This window comes from Sturnus vulgaris, chromosome 22 (assembly GCF_052056855.1).
Source record: "Sturnus vulgaris isolate bStuVul1 chromosome 22, bStuVul1.hap1, whole genome shotgun sequence".
NCBI classification, from domain to species: domain Eukaryota; kingdom Metazoa; phylum Chordata; class Aves; order Passeriformes; family Sturnidae; genus Sturnus; species Sturnus vulgaris.
In genome coordinates, this window is record NC_142264.1 from 10,727,647 (window position 1) to 10,750,001 (window position 22,355).

The window sequence follows — 22,355 nt, forward strand, 5'->3', positions numbered from 1 at the left end:
GCTCCTGTGCCAGGTTTGCTGCCATAGGAGCCTCCACATTCCCTGCAGCTTGTCAGCACAAGAAGCTGAGGCAAAAACAAGCAAAGATGAGTCATTCTGCTCCAAAATACTCCTGTAAAAGAGAAAAGCAGATGCGCGAGCTGGCTCTACTTACACTCGAGCCCCAGGAGGGTGCGTGGCATGGTTTGGCTTCTGCAGCAAGGCTACAGAAATCCCACCCTGTGGGTAAAGTGGGAACATGGAAGGGAATAGCTGCAAAAAGGCCCTTTTTATAATAGGCACAGAATCCCAGACTGATTTAGCTTGGAAGAGACCTTAAAGCTCATTCCAGCCTCCTGCTGTGAGCAGGGATGCACCTTCCACTAGACCTGGCTGCTCCAAGCCCTGTCCAACCTGGAGTTTATAGGCTTGGGCTTCTCCCTTTTCCAGGGAATGCTGAACTGGTTTGGGCTATAAGGTGAGCTGTGATCCAGAGCCAGCAAGTGTGAGAGAGGGGAGAAGGAAATAGGCCTTGTTTGAGCCAGGCTTTCCCATGCCATCCTTTCAAAGAAGCTAAATATAAAATGTATGTACGTGCCTGTCATTATGGGGAAGCTTCTGCAGGATCACAATGATATAAATAGTTACTGCAAGCATCTCTTCAGGTACCAGGCTATTTGCTTTTGGTTTTATCAGTCATCCAAAAAAAACCCAAGAGCTTGAGGCTGAGGAGCTGCAGTTTCTTGCAGCTAATGCTGGCCACAGCTGCAGGGGCTGTTTGGAGCAGTAGGAGGGAAAAGTGCAGATTTATCACTGACTGGGGCTGGTTACTTAGCACAGCATGGGGAGCCTCATCTGTCAGGGACATGGTAGTGCTTGCTCCTCTACCTTCCTGGGATCTCCTGGGCCACCAAAGTGTCTTGGCTTCCACTGTGCTAGCTTGGAGCCAGAACACTTGGGATAAGCCAGGAGAGAACTCCAAGGGCACCTGCTCTCACTCACTGTGTCCTCCCTGCCCGGATGGCCCAGGTGCTGTCCATTCTCTGCAGGTGTTTATTTGGGGACTGTTCCTTGCCATACCCATCCCTGGAGCGGGACAGCCCAGCTTGACAGTTCACAGCTGTTGTCACTCAGTAGCTCCCGGTGTGACAATGCAGCTGCTGTGGGGAGCTGTGGGTGCTGTGAGGAGCTGTGGGTGCTGAGGAGATTGTGATGTGATGTGATGTGATGTGATGTGATGTGATGTGATGTGATGTGATGTGATGGGGAGCTGTGGGTGCTGTGGGGAGCTGTGGGTGCTGTGAGGAGCTGTGAGGAGCTGTGGGAGCTGTGGGTGCTGTGAGGAGCTGTGGGTGCAGACTCTGCAGCAGACTGACACTGGCCTGAGGTCAGCAGGCTCTACTCTGCCTGACAGCCTCGTGGGTCCTCAGCTGGGAGCCAGTTTTGGGGAGACATTCCAGCTGCCCTGCACCAATGGCCTGAAGCTGCCCACCTCCTCCGTTCTGTGCCTGCTGCCCTCAGGATTCCTCCTGTGTGCACAGCATTGCCCTCCTGACGGCTCAGATCTCCTTGGCACAGGTGGCTGGCCCACCCTGCTGAAAAAGCTCTTCTTACATTAGTCTGTCCTAGTGATTGTCACAAAACTCCTCCCTGCGGGGGGTCCAAGCTGCTGAACCATGTTCCCCAGCCCTGCACGGCCTGTGCCAAAGAGACCATGGCTGATACCTGGCCTGTGGCTGCTTCCTGTCAAACCCCAGGCAGGGAACCAGCACCAGGGCAAGCAGACAGGTCCCTGCAGCTTCTGCCACCTGCTCTACAGCTGTTCCCCTGCCCATAGCAAGTGGTTGAAACCAGCTGATCTCTAAGGACCCTTCCAACCAACACTACTCCACGATTTTAAGATCCCTGTGGAAAGCTGCCCATCACCTTCTGCCCTGGGATTCAGGAACTCTATGGACAGTTTATGCTGATTTGTTACTTTGCCAGGGCTCTTGTTTAAGTGCTGCTCCCTCTTCACAGCCCTTTACCAATGGGGCTCTGTCCCTGCTCCACCATTCCTGCTGGCCAGGCCATTACCTGACTGTGCCATTCTTGGCACCAGGTCCCCTAAGAGTTCATCTCTCTGTAGTCATGCTAGTCCACAGGAGGTTATGCCAGGGCTGGTTCTTAATGATTCCTGTATAATCCCTCTCCCACTGACCCTGGGATGGGCTGGCCTTTTCCACAGCTGTAGCCTGTGTCACCAGGGCACCCAGCCTTCTTCATGCCCCATGGCCAATGCCAAGGGCCACATGCACCCTGATGGTGCTCTTTGAGGGATGCAGCTTTTCCCTATTTCTGTTGCTCCCATAAAGTCATAACCAGTCTTTCCCTGGCTTGGCAAGGCCCAGGGTGGGAATTTGTTTTCCTTTCTCCCAGCAGTGAACATGAAAAGGTCATTGGATCTTGGATTTTAGCAGGACACAAAATGAATGTGTAAAGCTGTGAATGCTCTTGGAGTCTCTGGGGGTCTGTGGGGCAACCTGGCTGCCCCCAGTCCTGGCCCAGGATGGACCTGGGTAGGGGCTGGGCTAGAGGCACAATGGGTTTGCTGCCTGCAATGTCCCCACATCCAAGGGTCCAGCTGCTTGGAGAGCCCATGGTTCTTCTCAGTCCTTTGGGATACCCCAGACCAGCCAGATGAATGTTGGTGGGGAAATCGTGCAGTAGGACGGGTTTAGGGACCAGGGCTGTAGCTTAGCAACAGCCTCAACCATGGCGTAATATAATTAATCCAGCGCTGGCTCAGTCTGCTGCATAAAGATACCAGAGCAAGTAGTTGAGCAAGTAGGTTTGCCTCCAAAACCAACCTGCAGTGTCTCAGGCATGTTTCTGGCCCGAGGGTGCTCGACAATGAGTATCCAGGCTTCCTCTCCCAACCCCGTGGCAGGGTGGTTGCTGAGCAGAGGGAATTATCCTCTGGTACCTTCAGGGAGCCATCGTGGGCGATCCCGTGGGCTCAGGCAGACCCTAGTGGGGTGAGGTGTGGCAAGGTCAGCTGAACTGGGGACTCGGGCAGCCTGTGGGGAACAGGGTTTCATTCCAGGTTAAAGCAGGAGTGTCTGCGTGCACGTGTGCTCTGCTTGGAGATGCATGGGGATACTGCAATGGGGCAGCCAGCCTGGGAACCCCTAAAACTCCTGATTACCCCCAGGTTGTTGCCAGGCTCTGCCTTAGGGCAGGAGCAAGGAGGGAAGGCAGTGGTGCAGCTCTCCATCGCCACAGAGGAGAGATAGGAGGCGGATGGGGGTGCTGTGCCTCCTGGTGGCTGGGGACACCTGCGGGATGTCAGTCCCGCCTTTCCATGCTCCAGGATGGCACGGAGAGCACTCCCAGTGCCTGAGCAGCAGCCACGGCTGCAGCCCGAGCTGGTATCTGCAGGCTGGCTGCGGGAGGGAGCCAGCCAGCTGGGGAAAGAGCAGGCTTTTCCCTGGAGCTGGCAGGAGAAACACCCCTCCCTGTGCCTTTGGCAGGCAGCAGCTCCGTGGCAGGTGTCAGGTGATGGGTTCCCACCTGCTGGGGCCATCACCAGTGTCTGGGCACTCCTGCAGCTATGAGAGACCCTTCTGTCCCCAGCCAAGCATCAACGGTGATGCCAGCCAGCTTGGGAAAAGGAGAGCATTACCCGCAGACAGGAGCTGCAGGGTGCCAGCAGCGAGCATCTCATCCCATTCCAGTTCTGCCTCTCCCAACTGTGGGATCCCCAAGTTACCTTGGAAACAGAGGATTTCGTGGCAGCTTGCAGTGGTGCTGCCTGCGATGGGGGCAGAGACCCATGCCCACAGCACTGCCCTGCCCTCCTTCTGCCTGTGCTGCTCCCTCCTCAGCCCTTCCCCAGGAGCGAGGGTGGGATGGCTGCCAGACCCCTTCTGCTCCTCCAAGGCTGCTTCTGCAGTGAGTGCTCTGTGCCCACCCTGTGCCCCTTGCTGTGGCCCACACAGGGAGGGTCGGGAACAGGGAGCCCGGGAGAAAGGGAAGGTAGGAAATGAAATACTCATCCCCACTGTGAATTGAGCAGTGTGGGAGGGAGTGGGGCAGCCCCAGCATTTCCCAGCGTCACCCACGTCACACAGGAGTCCCCAGCATGGTGAGGCACTGGGTGGGCATAGCTGAGTGCCACAGCCCCCCATCTCCATTTTGGGGTGCCCCGCACCGTTCCCCCAGTGCTGGAGTCCTCACCACTGCTCAGGTGGCTGTAGCACCCATGGAGGGGACCCAGCACCCACCTCCTGCCCACAGGCCTGGCCAGCCCCAGCTGCAGCCTCTTGCCATGGCATCACATCCTACCAGGAGCACGGCACGGACCCAGCATCACCCCCCGGCGCTGCGGGTGGCACCCTGGCCCGTTTTGTGCTGCATTCGGGAAGCCGAGCGAAAGCTAGGAGCTGCCTCACCGGAGGCTCACGCTCGACTAGAGGCGCGCCCCAGCCCGTTCCTGGCGCAGCCGTCACCCCACGGGTGCAATCGCCCTGACATCGGCTCCGTCTCGCCGGTGGCCCCGGGGACAGGTTGGTGGTGCCAGCGCGGCGCTGTCGCTTCCCATCGCGGGCCCCGTGCTGAACTGCGCAGCCTCTCCCTCACTCCGCTGTGCCATGGCGGCCACCTTGCCTTTCCCCAGCTTGGGAATCGCCGTGCCGGGCACAGCGAGTCCCAAACTGCCGGCAGGGTCTGACACGTCCCACAGCCCCCGCCCCTTCCCCCCCAGACAGCCCCGGGCTGTCCCTTGGGCTGGCAAGGGCACCCCTGTGAGGACAGCTTGGCCTCCGGCTCCCCAGGCTGGGCATTTTGGGGACCTGTTGGCTGTTTGGCATCTGCCAGCCGGTCATGTCCCCCGGGCAGATCCCAGAGCGCAGCGGGACGGGGCGGGCTGCCCCTTCAGGGAGGGTGTGCCGCTTCGCCGTTCCTCAGAAATGCTCCTGGTGCAGGGAAGAGGTGGAAATTGTTTTTTTGTTTAACGTCCTACCAGGTATTTTTCCCCAATTGCTTTCAGAATTTCTCTGAGGAATCTCCTCCTTTTGCTTTCTCAGTGTGGGCCATGTTGACTTCCCCTGGCATCAGCACACCAGTGCCCCTGTCCCACTGCCGAACTGGGGCTGCCAGAGGGTCGCGGGATCTTAATTATCTTAAATCTTAAATCTTAAAATTCAGACAAACAGTATACTCAAGATTTATTTTATAAAGCAGGTAAACCAATTAAAATTCCACCAACATTTGAATACAGATTTGTGATGTCAAATGGAATTGGTACTGCCTGACTGACTTGAGAATTCCCAAGACTTTAGGACAGCTAACCTAGAATCTGCAGTCATTCCTCCAGTAAAGTGAGGCTTCTCAGCCTCAGTAAGTTTTTTGGGCAGTGTCCCAACCAATGGGCAGAATTTCTGATGGCAGTCTTGCTGCTCCAGGGGGCCGGGCTCCACTGACCCACAGTGGGCCTTGTGGTCAGGTCATGGAATCATAAACTGCTTTTGGACAGGACAATAAAGTTCATTTCATTCCACTCCCTGCCATGGGCAGGGACACCTTCCACTATCCCAGGCTGCTCCAAGCCCCAGTGTCCAACCTGGCCCTGGGCACTGCCAGGGATCCAGGGGCAGCCACAGCTGCTCTGGGCACCCTTTGCCAGGGCCTGCCCACCCTGCCAGGGAACAATTCCTGCCCAATATCCCATCCAGCCCTGCCCTCTGGCAGTGGGAGCCATTCCCTGTGTCCTGTCCCTCCATTCCTTGTCCCCAGTCCCTCTCCAGCTCTCCTGGAGCCCCTTTAGGAACTGGAAGAGGCTCTGAGGTCTCCTTCTCCAGGCTGGACAACCTCAGCCTGGCTCCAGAGCAGAGAGGCTCCAGCCCTCTGTTCTGTCAGCCCCTCCTGCCTGGGGTCTTATCCTCTGTCCCTCCACAACTGTCACACAGAGGTGACAGGTCAACCTGCCCAGGGACAGCTGGTGCCATGGCTGGCCTTAGTGTTGGGATGGCCTCCATGCCTGCTGCCACAGGCATCCTGGAGAAAACCCTTTTTGTGGAAGCCTCCCCTTGCTGCCCACCTGCTCCTGCCCATACCTGCCTCCTGGTGAGCCTCTGGCCCTCCTGGCAGTGTTTTTCAAATGCCCAGAAAGGTCCTTTTAATGCTTCAAAACTGCTCCATGCTGGCCCAGTCAGAGCTGTGCTCCCCTACTTATGTCCCTATGGTCCCCACCAGTCTCCCCTGTCCCTGACCTCACTGCTCTGCCTCCGCAGGTCCCAGTTCCTGGTGTGACATGAGGGCTGGGCCAGGAGAGTCTCCAACCCAGCAGGTTTGGAGACTGGCCTCTGCCACCATGCCTTGCCCCACCAGGGTCAGCATCCCCAGGGCAGGCATGAGGGGCTCCTGTGTTGGGTGGCCCCTTCCTGCTCTGAGCTGCACCAAAGGACACGATGGGGCTGGATCAGGGGATCCAATATCCTGTGCCAGGTTAGTGTCAAATATTACAATGAGCTCTCAACGTGGCCTCAGTGAATCAGTCTTTGGGGAGGGTTGGGGTTCTCCAACCCCCTCCCCATCCCCCCAGCTTTGCAGCTGTAGGGTGTGATCCCTCCCATGTCTCTCCCAGGATGAAATCTGCTCTGCTTTGGGTCTCACCAAGTGACCAGAGTCACCACAGACCTCCAGGGTGACCTCTGGGCATGTTGTTCCTCTGTGCTTCAGTTTCCCCTTTGGATGAGGCCCAGCAGAACTGTCATCTGCAGACACTTTGGCCAGGTACACACTGTCAGGGGCTAGTGGGGAAACTGAGTCACAGGGACACAGTGAACATTGTGGCTCTATTCTTGGTGGGTCTGGGGGAGGACTCAGCACCGAGGAGGCAAAAGCCCCACAGAAAGGGGGATTTGCCACCGCACTGGCCCCGACTGTCTGCTCCTGGCCTTGACAGCAAGCCACAGTGGAGCAGCCCGGACACAGGGAGAGGAGCTGCTCCTGCCTGGAGACAGGCACCAGACTGGCCTTTTCCTTGTAGGATTCCAGGAGCCAGGCTTGTGGGATCACGCTGGCTACTCACATGTTCCCGTGGCAGAACAGGGGCCCCGGCAGCTCTGCCAGGGACAAGCCTGGACCTGAAGAGCCATGGCAGGGGCCCAAGACCTCTGTCCTCCACACAGGGATAGGGGACAGTTCCATCCCAACCTGCTGAGTCCCTGTGCCAAGGGGGTCCCCTCCATCTGAGGGGCTGCCACCCCTGTAAGTAGTGGGCACAAGTTCAGGGGCAGACCCCCAGCCCTGCCACTCACCCCTTCTCAGTTCCCATGGGTCAGGGGTTGCCTCCCCTGCCTGAGCACTGCAGACTGGGAACCCGAGGTGTCACAGCCCAAAGCAGCAGCACGGCCCAGTGCCCAGAGCAGGTGACAGCCCTGAGCATCCAGCACAACCGCAGGCCTCAGCTCCAACCTCCTCGAGGGGGGTCTTCTCCTCTGCCACAGGCTGCCACTGGCTTGAGGAGGGGCAGGAGCAGGAGGAGGAGCAGGAGGGGAAGGCAGTGTCCAGAGCCCTATTGCTATAAGCCCATGACGTGGCGCTGCCATCTCCGGTGCATGGAGACCTGCCCGCGGTCCAGTTGGATCCCTAAACAATTTCCAGCCTGGAATAGCAGCCTCACACAGAGAGCAGATGGTCCCACTGTCCCCTGCCACGGGGCTTGGAGGACATAGTCCAGCCCGTTTGTTCCCTGATTTCAGACCTGGCTTTGTGGCTTCTCCAAAGCCCAGAGCTCCAGACAGGTGACCTCAAGACATGCAGGTGTCACCCAGGGCCACAGCTGCATGCACAGAGGGTCGCATTGTAGGGGATGCCCTAAGGGCACGTACTCCTCCATGCCGGGACTCTGCATTCCACAGGGATGGGCTCTTCCATCGTTCGGGTGATTGCACCCACGGGAGATGTGGAGCCTGCCCGGTACTCCGGCCTTCATCAGCGGCCACATCGGCGGTGCTCCGGGCTGGCTGGCGCGGGGTTGGCAGCAGGCGGGACCAGATGGAGCAGCACGGCGGGGACCGCGGGGGCAGGAAGCCGGGGGCAGCGGGAGCGGCTGGACCAGCAGCCGGAGCCCTGTGTCCTGCAGAGAGGAACATGGAAGTACTGGGGAGTGCGGGGGGGGAGGCGAACTTTGGGGCCCCTCTGAACATGATGCAGGGGTTCCGGGGTATTTTGACCCTGTGTGTGCAGCGGGTACAGGCTGACCCTGATCCCAGCGCCTCTTCAACTCCTCAGTGCAATGAATTCCTGGCGCTCAGCCCAGTCCCCAGGGCATATACTGCTTGTCCCAGTGGGCTCAGCAATGCCCACTGCTCCCAAGGGCATTCCTGCAGGAATCACAGCAGTGCCAGCCTGCCACAGGCCCGCCAGCTCTGCTCTGCCTGGTGCAGGCACCAGAGACTGTGGAAGGCTGTTCCTGGTGCTGCAGTGGAGGAAGGAAAGGGTGCTGGCTACAGGGATTTTGAATCAAGCAAATCCCGGGGTGCACTTGCCATGCAGAAACACGTGGAGAACAGCAGTCTTGGATCAGGACTCGGAGGTACCGGTGGGTCCCAGGGCCATGGCCCCTTGCCAGGACACCCACAGCGGTGCTGGGGCTGTCCTGGAGCTGTGGACAGTGGAGGGCGGCTCAAGGAGGTGACAAGGGAAAGTGAGGCACAGCTGTGACTCAGGGGCTGTGCTGTGCTGGAGACGCTGGGGCCAGAGTATGCCGGGAGCTGTTCTATGCCTCCTTCGTCCGTCTCCATCACTGAGCATCCCTGTAGGCTCTGGCCACCACAGGCAGCGACAGCCTCGGAGACTCTGGGAAAAAGAGGCCATTCCATGGAGGAGCTTAGCAGGGGATTTCGCTGTCCAGTCGGCCACGCAGGGCCACGGTGATGGGGCAAGGTCAGGCAGAATATGCCTGGAGTGCTGCCGACATTGGGGGGCTGCCGTTGCAAGGGCAGGTGCCTGCGGGGGCCGTGGAGTCTCTGTACACGGTGTGGGGCTGAGCCTGAGTGCCCCCGGGGGCACTGGAGGTCCCGCGGACACTCACACCCATGGAGCGGGGTAACCCCGCCTGAGGAATGGCACCGGAGCTCCGGGGGAAGAGGGGATGCTGCGAGGAGTGGGGGCGGGGCCGAGCGGAGTCCTGCAGGGGATTGGAGATGGATGGGGTTGGGGATGATGGGGATGATGGGGATGATGGGGATGATGGGGATGAGGACCAGTCTGGGGGCGGTGCCGGGGGAGGCTCCGGTCCCGGTGCCGGCCCCATCGGTAACTCCGCCTGCCGTATTTATGGGAAAACAAGCGGTGGCAGAGCGTCGGGCCGAGCCGTGCTGTGCCGTGCTGCTCCCCGCCGTGCCGTGCCGTGCCTTGCCGAATCGGGCGGAGCCGGGCCATGGTCCCCGGGGCGACGGCAGCCCCAGCCTAGCGCAGCGGCGGCGGCGGCTGGGGGATGCGGCGGGGGCCGCCAGAGCGGCTGGCGCGGAGCAGGTAAGGGGATCCCGGGCAGGGGGCTGGGGTTTGCTGTAACCCCGGGGGCCTCCGACCGGGCCAGCCCCTCGCGACCCCCCCACCCCGACCATCGCTCCGCATCGCATCACATCTTATTTTCTCCCCCTTTGCCCCCCCCTCCGTGTTCCACATCCCCATCTTATCCCCCGGAGATCCTCCCGGGGCATCCCACCCCCCAGGCTCCCAACACCATCGCCTCGTGCCCCATATCCCCATCCCCATCTAGCTGTGCTACCTCCATTCCTCCAGTCTCACCGGGGCCATCTCCATCCCGTGCTCCCGAGCCGAGTCATCCCACCCCATCGCACCAGTATTTCGGGGTTCTCCATACTCCCATGTGCCCCATCCCTGTACCCATCCTCATCTCACCCTATCCCAGCCCCAACCCCATCCTCATCTCTGTCCCATCTCGCCGCAGTGCTCGGGCCGGGCCATTTCACCCCTCCCCCGGTGTCCAGCTCAGCGCCCTGCGCGGCCCAGCGGGCCCGGTGCCGCCCGGTGCCGGTATGCAGTGGGGCGGGGGCAGCTGGGGCCATCGCCCCGGCGTCTGCGGCAGCGCCCGGGACAGACCCGCCCCATGCACCGTTCACCCACTCCCAGCCCCACAACTCGCCCTTCCGGGGTGGCCCTGGATCCCCTGCCCCCCAGCCTTGCCGGTTTGCGGGTGCCTCCCAGGCTGAGGGACTAGAGGGGCCAGGGGTCACGGCGTCCCCTGCACCCTGGGGTGCTGCTCATCCTAACCTGGATGACGGCATCGGGGATACCCTCCTGGGCCGGGGGTGCTGCTCTCCTCGGCAGGATGACCCTTCCGGGGGCACATGCTGGGTTGGGGTTTGGCAGCCATCTGTGCCTGGGCTTGGGACAGGACTAGGGGCGATATGGCAGTGCCAGGGGCAGAGAGGCTGAGACACGCGGCTGGGAAGCATAGAGGGTGTGTGGAGGGGCTGTCTGATTGTGCCGGGCGGGCAACCGCCACAGGGGCGGGCATAGGGCATAGGGTGTGTGTATCCTGGGGGTGGCACGGGGGGGAGTGTCTATTTGCCACGGATACGAAGCAGGGGTGGGGGGACAGTGGACTCCTTCGTGCCCACTGGCGGCTGCCAGCTCCCGGTGCAGGAAGTGCCCATGCAGCTGCGGCCATCGGTGTCCCGCTGACACACGCACGGTGCACAGGCCCGTGTGCACAGGGTTGGCTGCGTCAGGGCACGGCGGGCACAGACACTGCCCCCACGGCAGCTGCTAGTGGGACCTCCAGCATCGTCTGCTCGAGCACAGCGTTTGCAGAAAGATGCTGTCCTTGGCTGCGTGTCCCGGTGCAGGGGCCGCTGGTGCGCTCAGGGTAGACCTCGGGGCAGTGCTGGGGCAGCGCTGGTGCTGCTGGCCGTGCCCGCGGGGCTGTGCGGGCAGTGGGCCCGGTTCAGCGCAGTGTTTGCTGGGGCTGCTCTGGGGGGTGGGGGGGGGGTGGGGGGGCAGTGCAGCGTGCTCAGCGCTCTGCATGTGCAGGCAGCGTGCAGGCACCGTACCCACTGCAGCGCTCCTGCCTGCTCAGCGGGACATGCGTGGGCAGCGAGCAGGCAGGGTGGGCAGCAATGCCCAGGCAGTGTGGGGGGAAGGTTGCATAGGGCAGTGCCCTGGCAGGGCACTAAGAGCAAGACGGGCAGGCAGCAGCCCTTGCCATGTACAGGGACAAGCAGCGAGTGGGTAGTGCCCGGGCAGTGCTGAGGGCAGCACGGGCAGGCCGTGCATTGGCAGGACCGTGTGTGTATGGGCAGCTCGGGGCAGAATATAGGCAGTGTGGGCAGTGTGCAGGCAGTGCCCGCCGTGGTTATGGGGCAGGCAGGGCACTGTAATGCGCGGGCAGTGTAGGGCGCGGTGGTGGGGGTCCGCATCCCTCCCCTCACAGCCCACACGTGGCACATGCAGGCAGCGACCCAGCTCCCGGCATCCTCCGTGGGCCCCTCTGGCAGCAGGGTCACCCCTGGCCCAGCCCCTCGTGCTGCCGGAGTCCGGTGCTCAGGGACGGCACGGCGGGAGCAGCGCGTGGGCCCGGGCCAGGAGCGAGGGCAAGATCCCACGGGTGGCGGTTCCCGTCCACTCTGTGGGCACCGGCCGCTCTGCAAATTCTGCCGGTAGGTGTCACATCCGCGGGGTGACACCGTGTAGGCACCCCGGGTAGGGAGGCTGATGCCTGCCGAAAATGGGCAGCGCTGGGGGTGAAGGGGGCATCCAACCAACCGGGTGCCCACCGACCAGGGGGTTGGAGAGCAGAGGGAATGCAAAACCCTCTCCCTGCGGAGTCAGTGTCACAGGCCGGTGGGTATGTGAGCGTAATGGCACTGTCAGCACTGTGGGGCCATCCCGGCTCTGTCTCCCTCAATGAGCAGTGGGTTCCTGCAGCTTCGTCAGGGCTCTGCTCTCCCTGCGCTGCCACAGAGCCGCAGCTCCCCACGCAGCCTCCCCCTGCACCCACGCTGTCCTCACCCACACTGTCCTCGCAGAGGAGGAATAATTTGGAGAAACCATGGCAACCCCACAGCTCCACCGGCGGTGGGTGCTGCTCGGTGGGTGGAAGACACCGGTGCCCATGGGATGCAGCACTCACATCCATGTGCATAAGGATGGGCACAGTGGCCTCGTGGGGTGACAGTTCTTTTTGGTTCAGCAGGGTTGTGGCTGCAGGGGTCTCTTTGGGTGCTCTGTGTGCTCACAAGGCATCCATGGCCCCGGCAGCCACACCTCCACCACACCGGAGGTGCACCAGGAGCCTCACGTGCCTTGTTTGTTTTGCAGCGCTGGGATGGAGCTGCCACAGGCCCCTCGGCCACCTCAGCCCACCCACCCCCTCACTGCCGCTGCTGGACCAGGTAGGACCCTGGGCTACAGTTCCCTGCCTACCAGCCCCCATGACACCACAGGAATGGGCTTCCCAACTCCACTGTCACTATTGCTGTTGCGTGGGGTGCTGCCTTGCCAGATCCAGCCCAGCTCCCACGTACTGTAACACAGCAGAGCCAATACTGGGCCACCTCTCTGAGGGCAAACCTGTCCTCCTAGCTCTGCAGGGAGGCAGTGGGGACCCCCCCCCCCCCCCATCTCCTTTCTCATGGCTTCTTGCTCTTCCCAGCCCATCACACGGACAGACACCCCAAGCCCACTGGAGTCACCACAGTTCTGGCATCTGCACCCCCCACCTTTGGGGCAGATAATGAGGAGGAACCCAAGCCCCCTCCCCATATTTGCATAGTCAATGCTTCTGGCTAAATAAAGTCAATTCCTTTCCTCCACGAAGCATCTTCCCTGTGGTCCTCTGCTGCTCTTTAAAGCCAAGTGCCCACCCACTTTTAGTGCAACACAGAGCAGCCAGTGTCAACCAGCGCACCCAGGCCCTTGGTGGCCACAACACCCAGCACTCAGAGGGGGGATCCCCGCTGTGGACAGAGAAGGTGCACATCCCCTGTGCTGGTGGTAACCCATGGCAGCGCTCGAAGGGCTGGTGGGGAAGGTCAGTACTACAACCCACTTACTCCTCTGTCCCTCCCATGCACTGTGGGAACCTTGTGCTGATGTCCTCATTGTCACACAACTGTATCACACTGTGGCTGGGGACTCTGCCCACCCTGGCCACCCAACAGCTTTATCCCAGAGCACTGGAGTATTTGGTGCTGGCACACAGTGGGTGTCAGACCCTATGTCCCACAGCAGCTGAAGCCACTGTCACACTTGCTCTCCAGCCCAAGAAGACAACAAAGCCAGTGGGTACTGAGCCAGCACAGCTCCTCTGGCACAGGGAGGGAGGCGATGCAGGAATCACTGCTGACATGCAGGTTGGGGCACCCACCACAGCACCCCTCTGCCACCTCTGGGGCCACCTCTGGTCTGAAAAGACCCAGGGAGTGATTCAACTCTGCGTAGCCAGCACTGTGACCACCCCACAGGGGTATTTGTGGGCCACAGCGGGTGCAGCCACCGCAGGAAGGGGTTGTGGCTCCTGCGTCCTACAGAGCCCTAGACTGTGAGGGCTTCCCAGCCGCCATGGTGGGTGCTTATGGTGCCTGTCCAGGGGCCCTGTTCTCCCCTACAGTGCTGGTGCAGGGACATGGGTACACACAGTCCCAAGAGACCCCTCACCACTCTGGTGCTCTCACAGGGCTGAGCACACATCCTCCACGGAAAACCCTGGTGTTGAACTCCCACAGCCCTGCTCAGCGCTGCCAATTCATGCGATTCTGCAAGACAGTCCCTGTGTCCTGCGGCCCAGGAAGAGGGCACAGTACTCTGTGTTCTCCTCTCACTGTGCTGAGCTGGTATGCAGAGTTCCCTGGCTGCCCCCATGGGTGTTCTGCCAGCTGCTCCACTATTTGCACCCTGTATCTGGAGACTTTTTCCAGTTTCTTCCTCCAGTTGACTGACTTTCAACAGCAGCAGTGGAGGCTGGGATGCCCCCAAACCTTCATTTCTGAAGAGATGGCCAACCCCCAGTTCTGAGCCAAGAGCTGTGGGGATTGATACGAGGTCACTCCAGCACTGAGGCACCTTATGTGCTCTCTTGCAGGGTGGGCTACCGTCCTCTGAGGCTGTGTGACAGGGAACTGGCGGGAGAAGAGTCACTTTTAAGATGACACGAACCGACCCACCTGACATCCTGGTGTCCACGGTGTACCAAGACATCAAGGTGGCGACAGCAGCCCCTGGGGATTCCGTTGTCTGTCAGCCCCTGGCACAATGTGACGCCTCCATGTCCTCCTCCCTGTCCCGCGAGCCGCAGCCCTTCAACAAGCGCCATTGCAGGAGTTTCGATTTCATCGAGTCGCTGGAAGAGCTGGGCACTCCCCCGGCCATGGAGCGCGCCTGCCCGCGCCCCGGCATGCCCGAGCCCACGCCGGGGCCGCCGGGCAGGCAGGCGCCGCCGAAGCCAGACCCTTACAGCGGTAGAGCCTCCGCGCCGCGGAGCGAGCCGAAGCGCCGGGCCCGCTCCAAGAGCGCCCCGCGGGTGAAGTCCACCTTGACCCCCGTGCCCATCACCGTGGCGGCATCACCGCCGCCAGCCCGGCGTGGGCGGGAGATACTGCGAGTGGCACGGGAGCCGTCCCACACTGATCCCTCGCCGCGCCGCGAGGGCCCGATGCCGCTGCGGGCGCTGGCCAACGAGGTTCACCCCATCAAGCTACAGCCGCAGCGGAGCAGCGTCAGCCGCATATCCCCGCTCTGCCTGGGCAGCAATTGCTACGAGGAAGGGCCGGGGGCCAAGGTGGGCGCCAGCCCCCACGTCAAGTGCCGAGTGGACATCAAGCCGGACGAGGCAGTGCTGGTGCACACGGCGCGGAGCCTGAGGGCAGCCCCAAACCGTCCGGAGCCGCCGCGCTGGCCCCGCACCCCTGGGGCCACCCGCAGCCTGACCGTGCCAGGGAGCCGGCAGGCGTCCGCGTCCCGCACGCCCACCCCCAGTGACTCCTTCAGCGGGGACCCTCCGCTGCTGCCCTACCCCGGTGAGTACTACGAGGCAGACCCCCGGGCACTGGCATACCAGACAGTGCCGGTACCAGCCTCACGGGAATTCAGGGAGTACCCCGACAGGGGCTGCATGACCTTTTCGGCCCCCGGCGTCCCAGCCAAGTTCTTCTACGCAGAGGAGTCAGCGCGGTGCCCCAGCCCTGCCATGCCACTCCGCAGCTCTGGCTATGCCAGCTACCCCTACCCCAGCCGCCATGCCGTGCCCCAGTCCTTCTACACTGAGGACCCGGCCAAGGCTGCTGTTCACACGATGCCGCCCCGGACGTTGTACGTGGAGGAGGCGCGGGGTTACCCGGTGCAGGAGGCACCCGCCCGCACCTTCTACGGGGATGAGCCCCGCTACTACACCCCGCGTGGGACCCCTATCAAAACCCTCTACGCCGAGGACGCTCGGACATACCCAGCCCTCGGCTCCTCCGCACGGCTGTTCTATGCCGAGGACTACGGCAAGTACCGGGAGCGGGAGGTGCTGTCGCGCACGTGCCCCCCGCCCCGCAGCGCGCAGCCCCTGCACTTCGGAGACTGGTACTGCCCCGAGCGGGCCACGCTGCCCTACCAGAGCCTGCAATTGTCACGCTTCACTCCGCAGCCGGCCGGCCGGGAGGCCATGTTCTCCTCTTGGCACGCCAGCTACGGTGTGACTCCACCACGGCTGGCCCGGGAGACCCAGCACTACTCCAAATCCTGGGATAATATCCTGGCGCCAGCAGCACGCAGGGAGGAGGCCCTGCAGCGTGGGCGCAGCTATGAGAACCTGCTCGCCCACGAGCAGCACCGTGCCTTATCCCCCGAGGAGCGCCGGCAGCCTGTGGTGATCAATCTGTCGAGCTCACCCAAGCGCTACGCGGCCCTGTCCCTCTCCGAGAGTTCCATCCTCGAGCGGGTGCACGCCGATGGCAGCCGCGGGCCCCCAGGTCGCTCCTGGTACGTCACGCCGGAGATCACCATCACCGACAATGACATCCGTGCCGACGGGCTGGGCCGGAGCGAGAGGCGCTCGGCCAGCTGGGACATGCTGGACGCGGGGCGGGAGCGCGGGCCCTACGCTGTGCCCTGTGCCCCACAGCCCAGCCCCAGGGAGAGTGGCTCGGGGCGCCAGCGCAGCCTGGAGCAACTGGACGAGCTTATCACCGACCTTGTCATTGACTACAAGCCAGCACCGGGCCACCGCGCCGGGGACAGGGACAGCCTCGCGGAGCAGCTCAAGCAGCTGCTGAGCAGTAGCACCTCGGGGCCCCCCCGGCGGGGCGAGGGCAGGCGGGTTCCTCACAACGTGCCCGAGGGACCCCGACCCACAAAGGAGCAGCCGGGCCCCAGCTCCCATGCCGGCACCCCGCGCCGCCCACCCGCCCCGCCGGCCACCGGCCCCTTCGAAAAGTCACCGGAAAACTGCTCGCCCGACCTGAGCGCTGAGGAGGACGACATGATGATGTGCTCCAATGCCAAGTGCCGGCGCACGGAAACCATGTTCAACGCCTGCCTCTACTTCAAATCGTGCCACAGCTGCTACACCTACTACTGCTCCCGGCACTGCCGGCGCGAGGACTGGGACACGCACAAGGCCAGCTGCGTCTACGGGCGGGTGGGCAGCGTCTGCCGCCATGTCCTCCAGTTCTGCCGCGAGAACACTGAGGTGCACAAGGCTTTCTCGCGCATCGCCAAGGTGGGATACCTCTCCCGCGGCCGCGGCGTACTCTTCTTGGGCTTCCCCAATGCGGGCTCGGCCGAGAACTTTCTCCAGTTTGGGTTGGAGAGCCTGCTAATGTCCCCCACGTACCTGTCCCTGCGGGAGCTGGACAGCTACTCGGACAACCTGGGGGAGTATGCCCAGGAGCTGCGGGAGACAGGCAACCAGTACGACCCAAACGAATGTTTCCTGCTGAATGTAACCGTGGCCGTCACCCAGAAAGTGCCAGAGAGGCCGTCACCGAAGATGCAGGTGCCGACGGTCAGGAAATATGCCAAGGTGGCCTTAGCCTCCTCCAGCCCCGAGAAGAAGATCTTGAAGAAGGAGCGGGACATGGAAACATTGATCCTGACGCCGCCGCCCGGCACGGCGGACATCGACAAGGAGGGGGAGGAGGGCCGGAAGGCACGGGAGGTCTGTTTCATCAACATCCAGCGGGAGCTGCGCATCCGCGGCGTCTTCCTGCGGCACGAGTTCCCCGCTGTCTACGAGCAGCTCTGCGACTTCGTGGAAAGCAACAAGCGCTTCACCCCAACCACCATCTACCCCATCGACAAGAGGACGGGCAAACAGTTCATGTGCATGATTATGGCGGCCTCTGAGCCTCGCACCTTAGACTGGGTGGCTAGCCCCAACCTCCTGGACGACATAATGTGAACGCAGGGCGGGGGGCACCCCCTCTGTAGATACGTGCTGTCCTGTCAGAACCCCCTCGGCTGTTTCACTCAAGGGAAGGGGGCTGCGGGCGGCCGGCAGTGCTGGGGGGGGCCGGGGGGTGACGGGAGCACAGCCCGATGTTTGCTCTGGAGCCCAGAGCCCGGCGAGCCCCTGCAGAGCCCTCTCAGGTGAGCGATGCTTGACCAGAGAGGGGGCGCCCCGCACACCCCAACCCCTGCCCACCGGGCTGCCACACACCCAGAGCCCCCCAGGACTGCTCCAGGGCCCCCTCAGCGGCGGGGGTCTCGCAGCGGCCATACCCAACGCCTGGGGTTGGGCTGCACCAGGACCGTGTCCCCATCGTGTCTGTGTGTCCTGCGCGTTACTGCGGCAGCGTCGGGTGCTGGGGGGGGGCCCTGGGGTCCCACGCGGGCTCTGGGCACAGAGGGGGGCAGGGCTGGGGGTCCCTGGACGCTGCCGGGGGAGGGAGGCGGCGGCCGCGGTGAGGGATCCGCGGGGGGCGGGCGGGGGGGGTGTCTGACCAGGGTCGGGGATAATCGCCAGTGAGGGGTGACTGTGGCGGGGATCACCGAAGGGGAGGCAGAGCTGGGGCTGTAGCCAACGCCCGTCACCCGGGGCGCCCGCGCCGCCTGCCCGGCCTCACTCCCCGCTGCCGGACCGAGACCGGGACCAGCCTCCATCCCCAGAACCGCTGCCCGGCGAGACCCCGCGCCGGCTATGGGCGGGGCCTAGATCTGCGGGCGATGGTTGGACACTGGGCGGAGGAGGCGGGAACACGGGCAGGAGCCAGCGCTGATTGGACGCTGGGCGGAGGAGGCGGGAACACGGGCAGAAGCCGGGCGCTGATTGGGCGCTACGCGGAGGAGGCGGGAGCGACGCGCGGGCGGCAGAGATGGCGGGTGAGGCGCTGTCGCGGGTGCCGGAGGTGCAGATCGATGGCGATGGTGTCTTCAAGTACGTGCTGGTGCGGGTGAGCGGGGCCGGCGCGCCCGCCAAGGACGTCGTGAGAGGTCACGGCTGGGCCGAGTACCACGGTGAGGGGCGTCGGGAGTGCGGGACGGGGCTGTGGCCTGGGGTGCCGAGGGAAGCGGCCGCGGGTCCCGGGGGCGGGCGGGGGCTTGCCGGGGGTCTGTCCCGTCAGGCGCGGTGGCTGAGGCGGGGCGTCCCCGCGCTCCCCCCCGCTCCCTCCCTGCAGCCGACTTGTTCGAGCGCACCGCGGAGGAGCTGGCGCGGCACGGCCTGAGCTGCGAGTGCCTGGGCGGCGGCCGGCTCTCCCACCGGCCCGAAGAGAGGAAGATCCACGTCTACGGGTACTCGGTGGTAAGCGGAAGCCGGGGAGACCCACACAGGGACGCGGCATCTCCCTTCGCAATGTGGGTCCCACTGACGGCGGCCGAGTTGGCACCGCATCCCCTCGGGGGTGGAAGGGGTGAGCGGGGCGGCGCTCCCGGGGCTCCTGGGAGTTCTCTCGAGTGCCCCAGGGAGGGGAGACTTCGCAGAGCCCTTTCGGGTGCTTGGCCAGAGTGGAGTCGCCCTATGAACCCCCCAGCACCTGCCTGTGGTGCTGCCGCACACCCTGGGCCCCCGGGGTTCCGGCAGTGGCTGTACCTAGCGCTAGGTGCTGCCAGGAGAATTGGGCTGTACAAGAACCATGTCCCCACTTTGTGTGTCCTGAGGGCGTTCCTGCAGGAGTGTCAGGTGCTGTAGGGGCCATGTAAGGGTGACTGGAGACACCCTCGGGGACATCATTGATATGGTGGGTCCCTGGATGCTGACCCCAGCCCAGAGCTGTGCTGGGTGCTGAGTGCAGAGCCCAGCTGGGACCAGGGCAGGGTGGTGGTCCCCGGGCCACAGTGTACACAGTTTTCTCAGCTTCAGCACTGTCCTCTTGCCTGGGTGCTACGCCAGCTAGAGTCAGGCAGGGTTGGCACAGGCTGTGCAGCCTCTCTGATGCTGGGATGTGCCAGAGCTGCCCTGGGGATTTGCCGGGCTTCCCTGCAAGTGGTCACCTACCAGCTCTCCTTGGGAACCCTCTTTCTTATGCAGGGCTTTGGACGAGCTGACCACGCTGTGACCACAGAGAAGCTGAAGGCCGAGTATCCCGACTATGAGATCACCTGGGCGGATGAAGGGTACTGACTCCTCTGTGTGTGCTGCCAGCCCAGAGCTGGCACAGTTGTACACAGCGCCAGGGTGGTGGCAGCAGGTTCCCCATGCTCAGCGGTGCTCCAGACTCTTCTGATTTTCCTCTGTGTTGAACTGACCCGTTCTCCGCCATCACCAGACTGTTCCCATGTGGGGAGCTCCCAACTCCCTGGCATGGCAGAGCTGGTGAAGCCAGTGGTTGCTCTGCCCCGGCCTCCTGGCGCCACATGTATCTGTGAGAATTAAAGTCATTGGGGCACAGCTGCTCTGGTGGCCATGCTCATAACTCGGCTGTTCCTTCGCAGCTCTGGCTTGTGCCTGTTGACAGTGGAAGGGACCCTCCCAGGTTTTCCACCCCTTGAGCAGGGTCTGGCATGGGAGCCTGGCATGGGAGCAGGCAGAGTCTGGGGTGGGAACAGCAGGAGGTGGATCGGAATTTGCCTTGGAAAGGGCTGAGGCAGGAGAGAGGAAAGCAATGCCCAGGCCCGGGGGAGGGAAAGGCAGGATAGACCTTGGGAAGAGATGAGCCCCATCTCCTGAGCCGCCTGGGAACATGGTTGGGAAGAACATGCCCATTCCCACTCTAACAGGTAGTCACATCATGAGGAAGAGCATCCTCCCTGACTTCATCCCTCTGGCCACCCAGGACCAGCTCCTGTCCCTCAGAATTTCCCAGGGATTCTCCCTGCTGTGTTTCCAGTGAGGAGCGGTAGGGGGAGACTGGGAAAAGCTGCTGGAGGCTTCAGTGGCTGGAGAGATCAGGGAGATGAGCAGGCTGGTTGGTTCAGTCACTGTCCCACGTGAGGCTGGGGCTGGGGGAACCTCCCAGCCCCATTTCGTTGTCAGACTCTGCTCTGCCTGCTCCTATCTCCTGCCTGGCCGTAATCCTGCTGCTGCCTGCACCTCGTACCTTGAGGGATGTGGGCTCCTTCCTCTGTGTCGAGAGCCATGCAGGGTCAGCTCATCCTGCAGAAGCTCAGCCTATGCCCTGTGTCCAAAGCTCAGCCTATGCCCAAACTCCAAAGGAAGCTCACAATGGGGGAGATGAGTTTCACAGGCAAAAACACTGGCGTGCTGTGTCTTGTCCTCCATCCTGCAAGGTGAGACCCTCCCCTGTGCTGGGGGAAATGTTACCCAGAAGTCACATGGAGTCAGCTGCAAACCTGCAAGTCACTGGATCATGGAGCTTGGAGGCACATCTGGGATGTCCTGTCCATCCACTGGCCTAGCAGAGCCAGCTCCAGTGGGTCCATCATGATGGGATTGCTGGGATGTGCCTTGCAGGCTCAGGAGTTGGACTCGGTAGTCCTTGTGGGTCGCTTTGAACACAGGGAATTCCATGATTCTGTTTTAGAATTAGGCTGCTGGGAGCTATGACCAGGTGGGATTTGGGATTCTCTCCGACTTGAACCTCCCAGCATCTTGGGAACCTGCTCTGGTTTTGACAGCCCTCAAAGGAAAAAAAGATTTTTCTTTAAGTGGCATTTGCTGTTCTTGCAAATGTTCTTGTTGCCTCAGTCCTTTCTGGGACACTTCCCGCTCAAGGGGTTGGCTCCCAGCAGCCTTCTTCCAGGGCTTACTTGGGTGACATCCCCCTATAACTTCTCCAAGCTGGGCATGTCCAGCTCAGCCTCTCTTTGTGGGAAGTCCAGTCCCGTCATCATCATCAGGGAATCTCCTGTGGGGATACTCACAGGATGATGTGGACACATCTTCCAGGGAACCCTTGTGGAGCAGAGGGGTGAGATGGAGTGACCTTCCATTGCGCCTTCCATTCTGTACAATCCTGTGGTCATCATCACTGCCCCTGGCTCAATCTGTTCCAGTATGCCCACATCTCACACTGGGAGCACAAACATCCCCAGTGCAAAGGGGAGGGGTCAGATCTGTGAGAGAGGTTCTGTCCATGGCACCCAGGAGGTCAGTGGCTACTTTGCCAGTGGCCATGGCACAGGCCTGTGGCCAGCTTGGTGCTGCCAGGTTCCTAGGCAAGGCTCCTGCTCTCCAGCATGCCTGGGCTGGGGGATGTGGGGCTGCTGGTCCCCACTGGGCCTGGCTGGCACTGGGAGAAGGAGCTGAGCCTGCGTTTTACTGCCTCTGATGCAATCTCTCTGCAATCTGCCTTCCAAGGCCATCAGCTCAATGGCTCAATGGGAGGATCTGCTCAACGGGGCCCCTCTCTGGGCACGGAGGCTGTGGCAGCAGAGGTGAGAGGGATCCTGTGATGTAGCAGCCCCTGCTTCCCCTGCCCAGGTGGGGAAACCAGTGAGGTCAGTAGTTGCCATTGCCAGGCAACTGGTAGTGATCTATGGGGGCTCTCTCTGCCAAGCTGTGCTTCTTCCAGGCTCATCAGCCCTTGCTTGGGCTCTGCCAGGAATGACCTGATTGTAGCCGTGGAGCTGTGCCCCTTCGCCCCGTGGCAGTCATGAGTTGGGTGCTGGAGCGGAGCAGGCAGGGTGAAGGCTGGCTCCTCCCGATGGCATCTTGGCATCCCCAGGCTCCAGGGGGACCTTAGAGCCCCTTCCAGTGCCTAAAGGGGCGCTGGGAGAGCTAGAGAGGGACTTTGGACAAGAGCTTGGAGTGACAAGACAAGAGGGAGTGGCTCCCACTGCCAGAGGGAAGGGTGAGATGGAATATTGGAGATATTGCTGACTCCCAGCTCAGCTGTTCTCTTTGGTCAGAGTGCAGCCCACTGCCAACTCTGCTCCCAAAGTCTCTCCCACTCTCCTTGTGCACAGGGACTGGCAGAGTCCCCATGTCCCTGGCAGAGGTGCCAGCTTTCCCCACAAGGCTGTCAGCATCCCTGGCTCAG

At 62.2% G+C, this 22,355-nt stretch overlaps 2 protein-coding genes and 1 long non-coding RNA gene across 4 annotated transcripts; 2 read left to right on the plus strand and 1 right to left on the minus strand.

Annotated features, from left to right (window-relative positions):
• Positions 1 to 5,169: 5,169 nt before the first annotated feature.
• Positions 5,170 to 10,530, minus strand: LOC148221455 (uncharacterized). Its single transcript, XR_015808038.1, has 2 exons — positions 10,264 to 10,530; positions 5,170 to 8,101 (listed from the first exon to the last, which is right to left on the minus strand). It is a non-coding gene; the product is annotated as an uncharacterized LOC148221455 (long non-coding RNA).
• Positions 9,484 to 17,427, plus strand: AJM1 (apical junction component 1 homolog). Its single transcript, XM_014881100.2, has 3 exons — positions 9,484 to 9,501; positions 12,313 to 12,386; positions 14,075 to 17,427. The coding sequence occupies exon 3, from the start codon at positions 14,138 to 14,140 to the stop codon at positions 17,375 to 17,377; it is 3,240 nt and encodes a 1,079-aa protein (XP_014736586.1). The 5' UTR covers positions 9,484 to 9,501; positions 12,313 to 12,386; positions 14,075 to 14,137; the 3' UTR covers positions 17,378 to 17,427.
• An 859-nt stretch (positions 17,428 to 18,286) lies between these two features.
• PHPT1 (phosphohistidine phosphatase 1) lies at positions 18,287 to 19,829 on the plus strand. 2 transcript variants are annotated; one of them, XM_088177411.1, is made up of 3 exons: positions 18,287 to 18,432; positions 18,594 to 18,771; positions 19,445 to 19,829. In XM_088177411.1, the coding sequence occupies exons 1-3, from the start codon at positions 18,291 to 18,293 to the stop codon at positions 19,470 to 19,472; spliced, it is 348 nt and encodes a 115-aa protein (XP_088033537.1). In that variant the 5' UTR covers positions 18,287 to 18,290; the 3' UTR covers positions 19,473 to 19,829. The 2 variants fall into 2 exon arrangements, with proteins under 2 accessions (XP_088033537.1, XP_014736587.1); XM_014881101.2 differs by having other exon boundaries at positions 18,594 to 18,718.
• The last annotated feature ends 2,526 nt before the right edge of the window (positions 19,830 to 22,355 follow it).